The sequence below is a fragment of the Megalops cyprinoides genome, chromosome 19 (genome assembly GCF_013368585.1).
Source record: "Megalops cyprinoides isolate fMegCyp1 chromosome 19, fMegCyp1.pri, whole genome shotgun sequence".
NCBI lineage: Eukaryota > Metazoa > Chordata > Actinopteri > Elopiformes > Megalopidae > Megalops > Megalops cyprinoides.
Window position 1 is genome coordinate 16,507,649 of NC_050601.1, and position 13,086 is coordinate 16,520,734.

The 13,086-nt window shown below is 41.8% G+C and overlaps 2 protein-coding genes across 3 annotated transcripts; both read right to left on the minus strand.

Annotated features, from left to right (window-relative positions):
* Positions 1 to 638: 638 nt before the first annotated feature.
* On the minus strand, positions 639 to 3,648 carry LOC118794651 (60S ribosomal protein L27). Its single transcript, XM_036552902.1, has 5 exons — positions 3,578 to 3,648; positions 2,620 to 2,702; positions 2,358 to 2,527; positions 921 to 1,031; positions 639 to 724 (listed from the first exon to the last, which is right to left on the minus strand). The coding sequence occupies exons 2-5, from the start codon at positions 2,698 to 2,700 to the stop codon at positions 676 to 678; spliced, it is 411 nt and encodes a 136-aa protein (XP_036408795.1). The 5' UTR covers positions 2,701 to 2,702; positions 3,578 to 3,648; the 3' UTR covers positions 639 to 675.
* Positions 3,649 to 4,901: 1,253 nt separating this feature from the next.
* Positions 4,902 to 11,334, minus strand: LOC118794672 (RUN domain-containing protein 1-like). Of its 2 annotated transcripts, XM_036552920.1 has the most exons (6): positions 10,713 to 11,334; positions 9,651 to 9,659; positions 9,248 to 9,406; positions 8,640 to 8,838; positions 8,271 to 8,366; positions 4,902 to 7,342 (listed from the first exon to the last, which is right to left on the minus strand). In XM_036552920.1, exons 1-6 carry the CDS (start codon positions 11,112 to 11,114, stop codon positions 6,480 to 6,482), a joined length of 1,728 nt encoding a protein of 575 aa, XP_036408813.1. In that variant the 5' UTR covers positions 11,115 to 11,334; the 3' UTR covers positions 4,902 to 6,479. The 2 variants fall into 2 exon arrangements, with proteins under 2 accessions (XP_036408813.1, XP_036408814.1); XM_036552921.1 differs by lacking the exon at positions 9,651 to 9,659.
* Positions 11,335 to 13,086: the final 1,752 nt, after the last annotated feature.

Sequence of the window (13,086 nt, forward strand, 5' to 3'; positions counted from 1 at the left end):
GATTGGGAAATTTGAGATACAAACAGCTGATGGTTGGCATTACATACTGCTTCCTCAAGTAGTTTATGTGGGTTGAGTATTCGCTTCAGTTTATAATTTCTTTAACATTATCTATCTCTAATGAGTTGCTTGTATGTGGAAAATTTATTTTGCAGGGATACTGTTGAGATTTGGTCCAGGAAGACACAAAAATGCTAACTGCCGACTTCTCTTTACCAATGCTCTGCAAAGCTGCAAAACTCCATGAGGTTTTGGAACTCTTACCAAGAGCTGTCAGCTTCATTTGCAGTTTATGCAGAAAGTGTGGTACATTTTGAATTTTATTTGCAGTATGTGTTGCAAACTACACTGCTGACATTTTGATTGATGTAGTATGTCCTCTGCGAAATGGATGTCTTAACAGATGCACCTGACTTCATGCTCAGTCTTCTAAATGACCAAAAACAAAAAGCAGCAACCTGATACAAGTCCATTAAATGATGATGGAACTTATTTTCAAAACACGCTGTGTAAAGAGAATAACCATAAGTAATCACTGGGTCTTGTCACAATAACCTAAGGACTCAGCAAACTGCAAACTCAGCAACAGAACCAGAACGGTCTTGTAAACTAAGGAATTCAATCAGACAATCAGAAGATGGATTTTACACATTTATTAATGAAAGAGATGCAAGTTTAGAATCTCAGCTTCTGGAAGAACCACTTGTTCTTGCCTGTCTTGTACCTGTAAAAAGAAAGGAACATTTGCAGTAGAATTTAACCCAAGTGAAAGGATTGAAACAGAACAAAGGTCAGTGGTCCACTCCAAACAGTAACTGCATTACAACATATTTTCACTTCCACTTAAATCTTTAATTCTAAGGAAGTGAAATCCCTTTGCAACTCCACACTTAATCATGGATAAAATCTTTTTAACTCACCTCTCCTCAAACTTGATCTTGGCCTCTCTTCTGGCCTTGCGCTTGAGGGCCGGATCCCTGAAGACATCCTTATTGACAATGGTTTTGTCCAGAGGAATATCAACAGAGTATCTACACGTGAGGAATGACAAAAGCATCTGAAAAACCATACAGAGTAGGGCAACATTCTGCCTCCGCCAACACTTTCAGTATACCCTGAAAACCACAGGTTAAACATAAGCCATTTTCCCACATGGAGCTCAGGAGTTTAACATTTACACATTATAGAACTAATAACTAAAGAAATATGTTTCTTGAATGTGATGTACAAGTCATAAATGTATAGCCAACTCACCTATCCTACAATGAAGCAAATAAATAGTATATGTTACTTATCTTCATTTATTTAGTATCACCTTCACTTTCTCTGACACAGTCTCAATGACAAATTTACATGTTCCTTTCAGTCATCATTACCATTTATTTAGCACATCAACTTATATGGCTGGTACGACATTATACATTAAATTCACCAAAGGAGAACTGACATGCATATATGGCAGTAAAAACAGTAAATAGAAAAATGTTAAAAATGGTGGCCTGCAATTGCAAAACAGCTGGATCATATAGTGCAGCACCAAACAGTATGTAAAAGCAATAGTGCATGGTAAACAATGATTCATAAAAAAACATACCCACATACCTACAGTGACTAACAAACCGAAAGGCATGCTAAACTATACCAGAATTAAGTATGTTCAGATGAATTTGTTCCACCTCGCTGAGTGACTATTTATTCTATCATTTCAATTCCTTGTAGCGAACTTACAGATGACCATTTTACAGTTATGTGCAGAGGAACTACAGCGGCAGACAATATCACAATGCTTCTTGTTAAACAGCAGCAGGGAAGGCACTATTGCATAGATAAATTCACATAATGAGAATGTGCAGGGGGCAGCATTTTTGGACAGGCTAGCACGCTTCCATAGAACAATAGTGTGGTGGAAACAGAGTACTGCTCCTATCTTCCAGGTGACCGAGAGCTGATCATTTCACACACAGAAACTACAAGATGTCACAAACAAGCACTGACCATAACACACCTTCAGCTTACGGGTAAATACACTAACACAACTTAGCACGCTGATGGTTTTCTTGGACAGCAAAACAAATGTTACCTTGGATCTCAGGAATCTGAAAGTCTGTGGCAGAATCCATGTTAGGATTACCAGACTCTTTTCAAGCCTTGTTTTTCACTAATGATAGGTGATCCATTTACACAGCTGGACATTTTAATGAGGCAATTCTGAGTTAAGTATCTTGCCCAAGGGTACAGCAGCAGAGGCCCAGCAGACAATCAAACTGGCAACCTTTCTCATATCGCCTTGCAGATGACCAAACACATGCCCTTGCAAACTGCAGATACTTCCCATATTCCTAGTGTCCAACACTAACCTGGTGGGCATGAGGTGGTTGTAGTTGTACACCTTGACAAAGGCCTTGATCTTGGACCTCTTGGCGACCTTCTTTTTGCCCATGGTGGTGGTCACTTTGCGAGGGTAGCGGTCGATGCCTGACACCAGGGCGTGGCTGTAAGGGCGGTCTGAGGTGCCATCATCGATATTCTGCAAGGAAACATACACATTAAGGTAAGATGCCTGCACAAAAGTCATACATACATAGACATTAGAGTCCTTTGTATCCGCACAAGACTTACTTTGACAATGACTGCCTTGCGCCCGGCATAGCGTCCAGCCAGGACCATCACCACCTTTCCAGGTTTCATGAACTTGCCCATTTCTAGATAAACAAAGCAAACAGCAACCTTAATGGTGATCAGATGTGGCCAACTCTACACACACAACCAAAGACCCTGAGCGAGAACTGCAACTGTGTAAGACTCAACGAAGCAAAACTTTAGCTGACCACAGCAAAGCCTGCCACCAGCCTCCGTGCTATGCATTTAGCTAAGTAGTTATGTACACACACGAGCATGTCTAAGGTTTTGATGCATTTTGAAGTATCAAGCTTTCTTTAAAAAAACTACTGATTAACAAGCTAGTTACCGAGCAGTGCATCCAAATACAAAGGTCTTAAGTTCTTAACAGTGAGACACGATGGCCTTACAACAAGCTAGCTATACAGCTAGCTCATTCGCCGGCCATTAACACCGCTTTTAAAAAGACAATCACGACAAAATCGCATTGACAGCTGTTAGACTTTACGCCTACTTCTTCCCGGTGTGTATCTAAGGCATAGCTCACTGAGATACCAATGTAACTTAGCTAGCGTCCTACGGCTCTCAAATACCCAGGCAAGCTTGACCAAGCTACAGTTAACACAGCCTTTGTCTCAAAACTTAGCTTGAAGACTGTAACACAGGCAACAACTGTACAATGTGCAGGACACAAACATATATGGACAACACACACAACTGTATATTTGGATTACTAGACAAACACGAAACACTGGGTGAATAAGAGCTGCCATGTTTGTTACCAGAAGACGCGTTCAGTTAGTGTGTGCATTTTTATAACCATCTGAACAACACGCATAATAATTGATGGTCAGCTCGTTCATGGATGTGTATTCTACAACGCGGGTGCATAAAAAGCACTGAATTTAATCATATTTTTGATGATGGCAATGGATTACTTTGCCGGGACTATACTCACTGCTGATACTCAATGGCCGCCGCTTACAGGAAAGGAAGTACGCGTTCTTTCACGTGACCTTTGGCATCGCACACGGACGACGTCAGTTCCGCTTAAGGAAAATGAGCGCTGTGTCCCAAGCCGCTACCCCTTTCCTATCCGCTCCACCAGGGGCGCTCTCATGAACATTACTGTCATCATCGAATTGAGTCGGTCAAAAAGGGGGAAGGCACCCCAACGTTGCCACTGTTTCGTGACTTTGTGTGAGAAACGTTTGTTCAACATAACTTCTACATTATTTACAATAGGGAGTATTTCAGGCGTCTAGACTGTGACACAGCCAGGTGGGGTAGTTGAGGGGATGACATGTCCTCTGCTGTCATCCCCTATGGGACTGGACACAGAACATATATAGAGTACAGCTGTTTAACGTTTGGCAAACTTTAGGAAACCATACTGATATGGAATGGGAACCATAATGATACATAAAACAGCAATTTGACTGCAAAGAGCAAATAACTTTTTTGCTTGCCCAAATAACCTGTAATTCTAAGAAGTCAGACCACACAAGCCAAAAGACAAGCAAAACACAGGTTTATTCACATTTCATTCACTCAATTCATAAAACTAAGTCACAGACATACAAACTCTCACAATGTTATTCTATTCAATATAATGTTTCTATTTGAGGAAAATAAATACACTTTGTAGAGCTTTAGCTTACATACCACATAAGGTACAATTCAAGGAAAAAAACAGAAAAGGTACGAAATGGATTTTTGATTTCTAAAAGGTCAGGGATTGAGGCAAAAAAAAAACCCCTGACCAAACAGTGTGCAAAATGGACCTATTGCACACGAAAACCATTTGGAATGGTATTACTTGTGTATTTCACCATCTGTATGCAAAAGCATTCATGCACATAGATATACATTACACCATGAAATGGACTTGCTTAAAACATCCCTTTTTCAGGATACTACAGTTTACCAGTATATCTGAACTGGACCCCTTTAAAATGCAAAAAAAAAAAAAAAAACAATTTGTGGGATAGCATGTGTCACTGAATGATGACAAAAAACCTCCAGAAGGTAAAATACCAAGATTGTGTCTGGTGAACCCTAGGGAGGGCAGTGAAAAACAATCAGTCATAATACTTCCTCTTAGAAATACATAATAAGTTAATTCCTTTGGGATTCTGGTAAAAACATACAAGGACAATATTTGCCTATTGAGGTTATATAATTTAAGCAATATACGAAGGCCATATTTTCATAATTACACACATACAGGAGAATAAGAACAACCTGATGACCACAGTACAACAAAAAATCCCAATGGTTCCTGTAAAACAATTACTTATCAGTTTTAAACTGGATTTTGATTTTTTAAACAGCATTCAACAGTAGCAGAGCACATTCCGCTTTGCTCCTTGATATGTATCTTACATTTCAGTTAGTCAGCAGACACTCTTCTTCAGAGTGGCTTTCATAGCTTACAGTTTTTTTTTTCTTCATGCGATCCATTTATACAGCTGCGTATTTTCGGAGGCAACTCTGGTTAATTACCTTGCACAAAGAGTACAGTAGTGCCCCACCAAGGAACTGAACCAGCAACTTTTGTGTTTAAAGCCCTGTTCCTTAGCATTATAACATAAATTACAAAACATTTTCACATTAAATATTTTTTTTACACTTCATTCAAAATAACCCAGAAGACCTTACATACACACAACGGATATGCAGCAGCTGACAGAATGAACATTCTCCAGACTGGGTTACAGTACTTTCACCTCCTCCAAGCCTGACAATACAGTCTTACTGTATTGGTGTATATGACATTACATAGACTCAATTGGATATAGACTGTACTGCTCTATAATAGCCTACATATACGAAAGACTGTATTAATGTAATACTGTCCAGTCTTCAGAATTCCAGTGAAATACATTCAAGAAAATGCGATCCTGAGTGCAGCACAGCAGTCAGTGCTGCTCTCCATGGGTCCAAAATGTACACAATGCATTAGTATTAGCAGGAGCTGACACCCATATGCTGGACCTGCAATGTTATGTATGTACATTAGCAGTATACACTAATACATCAAAAAAAACCTTACACATCGGTTTAGGGATTATTTTAAGGTAGTATGAATGGTTTCATCAGTTTGGTTTTGCAGAATCACAGTTTTGTTTCTTGTGTTTGGTAGCTCATTGAGATTCCTCTCCTTAAATGCTCACCAAATTAAGACAGATGAGCATGGAAGCATGACAGGTTTACCGGATTTATAATCCACTACTGTAAAAGTACATCCATTACTTAACCTAACTAATCACATCTGTAAATGTGAGACAGAAACTTGAAGTGTTGAGTACTATGGCCTATTCTGTGACAAGGTAACAGAGGGAAACGAAACTTCAGGTAACAATGTCCAGGTAAATATAATAATTTAGGTACAACATGAACGTTCACACTTTCATTCTCATTTAGTGCAATTTTTCGCCTTTTAACGTTTAAACGTTTAAAGGCGTTTAATTTAACGCCTTCATTTTAAACGTTACATTTTGTAATCCCAGCATCCTGTCCTAACTCTCAAGATTTTGGTTGGCAGCTTCGGATGGAATAAATGCAAAATCACACATTTTCAGGAAATGTCTCAAAGACGCATGTCCCCAGCACAAAAAGCACTGTTAATTTTGGAATGTTGCACAAGATTTGGAGGGTTAACAATAGAGCCTTCTATACGTCACACTTAACTACACGACACATGTTCACACTTTATCTTGTTGTATCAGAAAGGGAGGGAACCTGATGTAGCAGCTGTACCCCACCAAAACTCATACATTCATTCTGATAAACCATACCAACATCTATACCTCGCTCCACCTAAATAACCCTAAGTCCTGAGAGGGGTCAGCCACTGCTCAGAAGGCATCCTTGATGTTCTTGAGCTGCCGGATGGCCAGGTCCACAGGCAGGTTGAATTTGAGGGGGCTGAGGCGGCCGAGGACGCGCAGAGCGCCCTCGAAGCCCGTCTGGGCCATGTAGCCCCAGGGCTGGTAGTGTGTGTGGACCAGGGCGCCCGACTTGCACAGCAGGTTGAGCCAGGACACCAGCCGCTGCTCGTTGAGTGCCATGCACACCAGCGCCTTGAACTCCGAGTCGGCGCCGCGCTTGTAGGGATCATGCTCGCGCAGCACAGAGTGCACCGCCCACAGCAGCGACTGCTTGGGTGTGACGGTCAGAGGGCCGCCTCTGACGGGCAAGCCGAAGGACAGTGAGAGCTGGCGCGCAGGTGACTCCACGAAGGCCTGGCCGTTCTTGGAGTGGTAGTACTTGACAAAGAGCTCCCAGGGGTGCATGGTCTGTGGGGCGGGGCTGAAGGGCAGCAGGCAGGCAATGGGCGCCAGCACCAGGCTCATGCCCTCGGAGGGCAAGTAGAGGCCGTGGGCCAGCAGGTCACGCAGGGCCATGGCTAGCTCCTTGCGCACGGCGGTCGTCAGCTCGTCCCGGGCCCCGCCTGCTGGGCCGCTGCTGTAGCTCACCACGTGCTCCTCTATGGGCTGCCTACACAGAGCCTGCAGGCGCACCCTCTCCACCGCCCCCTCCAGCCGCCGCAGCAGGGGCGCGTAGTCATGGCCACCTTCTCCCTGGGACCACACCCCCTGCGGGACGTGCCCCGCCGCGCACCCAAACTGGCTAACGGCAAATATTTGCAGCACCGCCAGTGCACGCTGAATCAGCTGCAGGCCTGTCTCACGTATCTGCTGGGCCTGCTCCGGATCCACTGCAGGCAAAGAAGAAGGCGCATTCAACACATAGTCCTGCAGACAGAGACCTGTGAAACTCAACAGGAGGGCTATTGTCTCACGACAGACGGTGCAGTACCTACACTAAGAGTTTGCAAAGTACTCACCGGAAGAAGCAGTTCAGCTTCAATATGGTGTCACTTGAAGATAAATAGTTACTGTTGCTATGTTCACTGCATTTCCCCTATTCATTGTAGATAGTAAATTCCTTCTTTTGTGTGAGAAACTGTTAAAAAACTAACAAGCCACAAGCTGAAACCACTGCAAGCTTGCTTTGCATGTGGTAAGTCAATTGCCGATTTCTGCATGCGCATAGTAATACTTTCACTATTTTTCAGCGGAAGAAGAAAAATATGCAATTTTACTCGAGTTCCACAAACTCTCACACAGAACAGTGTACAACATATGCAATTTACAACGAGATAATACAAGAATATGAATAAAGCATTAAATTCTCATGTTGTCTCCTTGACTATGTTGTTACAATGATGCAGAAATATTGTGAGACGCACAGTACCAGTCAAATGTTTGGACACACCTACTCAGAAAAGGGTTTTTCTTTCTTTTTACTATTTTCCACATTTTAGAATGGTAGTAAAGACATCAAAACTATGAAATAACACAAATGGAATTACGTAGTGACCAAAAAAGTGTTAAACAAATCAAAACTATCTTATATTTCATATTCTTCAAAGTAGCCAAAAATAGTTCTTTAAAAATAATGTTTTTTTGGAAAGAAATTCATACATAGGCATCCGCTCCACTAATTATGTGTCTAAGAAGCAAATTTCAAGCATTTAAGCATAGGTCTTCAGATCAAAATGTCTTTGAATGCGTGTTTCAGTTGTGTCCAAAGTTTTGACTGGTACTGTATATAGAGCAACTGGGAATCTGAAGCACACTAACCTTTCTTCTTTCCCCCTGAGCCTTGCACACTGGGAGTGGATGACCCTACATGCTGGCTGTGTGCACCATCCGGCAGAAGAGGGTTACCAACCTCATCTGTGAAGAGGAATAAGACATCATAAAGGAAAGCATTCAACACACAGTGACCTCCCGCCACTTATTTCAAATGTGATGGATGTTTCATTGTTGTATAACAGTGTAAAAGAGAACTCTAGAATATACTGTGTACAGCTGAAATTACAATGTAATCATAACACATGAAACAGGCAGGTTATGATTCCTTATTAGATAACATCCACATAAGAAATGGTGGATATGTGTGGTAAGGTAAACACTGCCTTCAGTACATGGTGGCTTGGATATAGACACCTTGTATGAAGTTGATAAACATTTCCAAGTCTCTGATCTGCGTCTTCAGCTGTTCAACCAGTTGTTCCTTGACTCGGACAGGATTAACTATCTGTGCGATAGCTGCATCCACCCTCTGCCTCAGCTCCTCAGGCGACAGGTTCCCTATGTCCTCGTTCAGATTCACGTCTAGCTTCTTGATCAGCTCATCAATGATCACCTGCAGAATACATTCTGAGTCACACACAACAGCATAGGCACTGCTTGCCAAGATAAAAACCTGTACTGTACCAAAAATAAAACGCTCCTGTTCTTTCCTGTGATGGACAGGTAGACATACTCTTGCAATGTTACAGCTTTCGGTTTGGCCACATTTTCTCACGCCATTGTTTTTTCTCACCTCAAACCAATACCATAGTTTTAAAACAGATGAACTGAGCAGAAACCAGCCAAGTAAGTAAAAACAGTAAGACAGTAATTTAATGTCAGATTTTATGTCTTTCTCTTCCAGCCATTAGAGAACTGGCTGAAGTGACTTCAGCATGTATGGCTGCCCTGCAGGAAAACCCCTGGCCTTAACAGTCCAGCAACAGAACAATGGGATAGCTCTCATGCTCCTGGTCCCCTACCCTCTGTTTCTCCATGACCATAGACTGGGGCAGGGAGTCGTAGCTGCCCTCCTGGTAGGCGAATCTCTCCAGGTCGTCCAGCTGCGTCTTGAGCTGGACAATGAGCTCCTTCTGCTTCTGCCTCTGGGCCTCCAGACGGTCCCTCTTCTCCCTCTCGCTCTGTGACAGGAGAGACCACAGTAGACGTTGTTTGAGTCACACTGGGGAAGGGTGTGCTGCTGCATAGTTAGTGTAGTTCCCCTGCCTGATACTGTAATCAAGCCACATCACTGATGACCTTGCTTCCACAATAAGCAAATATAAAGTAACTGATGCGATTCCTCCCTGTTCAGGCTCTATTTAAGCATTAGGAAACAATGGCAGAGGTATTTAAGACTGTAAGCCAGGCAGGGGTGGTACTTACCAGGGCCTCCTAAAGGTGAAGGCATGTAAATGAAAGGGAGACACAACATTATACTTAAAGAAACAAAAAAGAAAATGACATGAAATAGGGAATGACATTGGGCCGAATGCATTGCTACTATAGCACCAATTACTGACATGAGATGTGAATTCTTCAGATGAATTCTATCTGGCAAAATACTGCTCCTCTCCTTTTGTCCAGAGATAATCTTTTAACACTGATGATGAATGACTTGGAGCGTATGATGAATGAGCGGGACAGCAACCAAAACAGTGTAGCTACCAAAGTAATTTAATTTCCAGAGCACTGTTCATTGAGACTTCTCTGTGATTTTGTGTGTAAGAGGTGAAAATGATGGATTTTTCACCAGAGAGAGTGACATTTCCACTCCATTGTAGTTTCATGGCAACCTTGACAACAATGATCTTCCCACACCCAGACTAAATATGATCTAAGCGGTGCAAAGGGAATGCACTGACGTCACTGTACAGATGTTACCATGAGGACTTCCGAATGATGGGGAAAGGTTTAACAATAATCATGGAGTCCTCAGCTAAATCCAGGACAAATTAATCTGGGCAATCCTGGGATGCTAAACCCTTTGCAGATATAGTGCATTTATAAAGAGTGAAATTTTCTTTGTCTTGTTACTATCTTTTTGTATTGCTGCCATCTTTAGCTTCCACCTGTTTGAGTGGAAAATTGAAGGACACTGGGTTGTAAAACATTAAATTATTAAAAAAAAAAATTTATTGGCACAAAATCGGCACAAAATGTCTGCGTAACAGTTTTTAACCACTACATGAAAACAGCAGCTAGCGCATTTGCTAGCCTGCTAGCCAGCTCGCAATATCATTAGCTTTCAAAACTGCACGTAGATTGCTAGGTAATCAGTCTACCTATTATAACAACATTATTATTACAACAACCTATTATTACAGCAACCTTGTTAGGAAGCAAACTAATGTAGTTGTATATTTGGGAGTTAACTAGTAACGTCTGTAATTAGTAATAAGGCTTGCTTTAGCTAGCCAGCAACACTAGTGTACTAAAATATCTTACCGAGCTCTCCACCAGTTTGGCATCTTGAGCCCTACAGCCCAAGACGTCCGGGCAGCCCTTGAAAGCAAACTCTTCGAGCTCCAGGAGCATCTTCTCCTTGTCTTCGCTCTGCACCTGAACGATCTGCTTCAGACGGAACTGCACCTGAGCAAAGTGCGAGGTGAGGGCCAGGAGCGAGGAGTTCAACAAGTCCTGCTCTTCCTCCAGCTTTCGCAACCTCATCGCCATCTCCGTGACATCTGCCGACATCGAGCCCTTCCGTCTGTGCTCCAGCGCGTCGTCCTTCCCGAAGCCAGAGTCTTCATCTTCGGGGCTAGCAACAGCACCGACAGGTGCCCATCGCTCCCCAGAACCAGCGAAGACTGCTTCGCTGTCCGAGGTTGACAACTCCTCTGTCGACATATTGTGTTTTATAAAAGTGACGACGTCAATCAGATTCCTTGCTACCGTATTTTCGAAATGTTACACGCTAACCAGAAAGCCTCGCTTCGTTGTTTATCCAAAGAAAATACAGTCGCTACGAATATTTAAGATGGTGCAGCGCCATGTCGATTGAAGCCTCACATACATCAGAGGCTGGCAGACAAATGACGTCAGCAGTCACGACGTATTTAAAGTGGATGCGTTGTTTTACTGAAAAAGGTCAGGTGGACTTTGCATACAGCGTGTCCAGGCTTGGGCATTAAATTGTATGACACACAGTATGCCACGGAATCGGAATGACATGATTATGCAATAAATTCTCTCTGGGTCTTAGCGCGGCAGGAAACACGGGCTCTGTTCGTGCAGTTCCTGCCTTTGGGACTGCATCCAGGCAAATCCTAGCGATCACGGTATGAACTGCAGTAGTTTCGCCTGTCCTGCTGCAGCGATCAGCAAAGCTTTTGTGTGTTCATTTTAATCACCGACTTGAAGGTGCTGCTGTTGTCTGCGCATAAGCTGTCCAACACTGCATCCGTATTGAGTCTGCGTAAACTCCAGGGGTGAATGAAAACATAAAACCTTAAAACCTATCTTAAATATTGTTGTGCAAGTGGCTCAAATGGCTTACCCAGTGCGTCAAGATCTGAGCATGAATGAAAGCACCCCTGCCTTGCCATATACTTTACGTCTTGTAATTATATCCAGTCGAGGCTATCCAGTGAACAATTGTGCTCTTTCCCTGGTACTTTAGCTGAAAAAAGGTTCTGTCCTCATTGGATAGAAACATAGCTGTTTGTAATAAATGAATACTGTCAATGTGTATCGATCATCTGGACCAGTTCAAAAATGTTGTAACTTGCACAACTGTTTCAATGTATATTGTAACTACTGCAATGCCCTCTTGGCTGACCTACCTGCATCCACCATTAAGTCTGTGCAGCTGTTATAGAACGCACTTACCTACCTGAGCTCTCTTCTACAAGTCTATGCTCTCTACCTACCACTACACCCTGCTACCAATGGGACCCATCACACCCCTCCCCACCCCCTGATCAAATATCAATCATCATAGAGTATAACCACACTACGAAAGTGTGTGCAGTGCGTGCAGAATTTGTACAGAGAGATGGATCTAACCCAGGAATGAATGAAGAGTGGGTAGCCTTCAGTTAAATGGTATTTTCTATTGGTGTTTACATTTAAAAAAAAAAACCTAATTAGTTCCTAATTATGTAAATATTGCTGCCCCAATAAAGTAGGTGCCAGTTCCATGTTAGGGAGAGAGAGTGTCCGCTGGGGTATTATTCAAACATTGTTTATAATTTGAAATTTGTAACTTAAACTTGTATTGAATATTGTATTGAAGTATTGAATCAGCTGAATCAGCTGATCACTGAAATTGACATATTCACATTCACAAATAAGATGTGAACATTGCAAGAACAATTTGAAATAAGGCATGTGTAGATGATCAGAGCAGTTTTGTACATGTAACATTAAGATTATATTTTTATAATGTCTGGAGATTCTGTTCTTTACATTACAGTTAAACATGAAATTAAGAAAAAAATGTGTAATCAGAACTAGCACTCTGATCTTTACTTTGACCAAAAGAAGAATTTCAATTACGTTTATTTAAAATTTTTTTGAAAGATTTTATTTCACTTGGTACAAATTAAACTGTATGTATGCATTCAACAAAGAAATACAACTTCCACATTTAAATTAATTCCCTTTTTTGAACTCTAATAGTACATCAAGGTCAACATTTGAATAACAGCAGCATTGGAATAGCTATACAAATTAAAACATGGAGATTTTATTAAAAATTGCTCAAAAAGTAAAAAAATTACTGAACAAGCACATAAATCAAAACACATCAAATTAAAATATTGGTAGAAGTAGCAAGAACTGTAAAAAATTTTGCAAAAATGGTAATCAAGAATCTAAG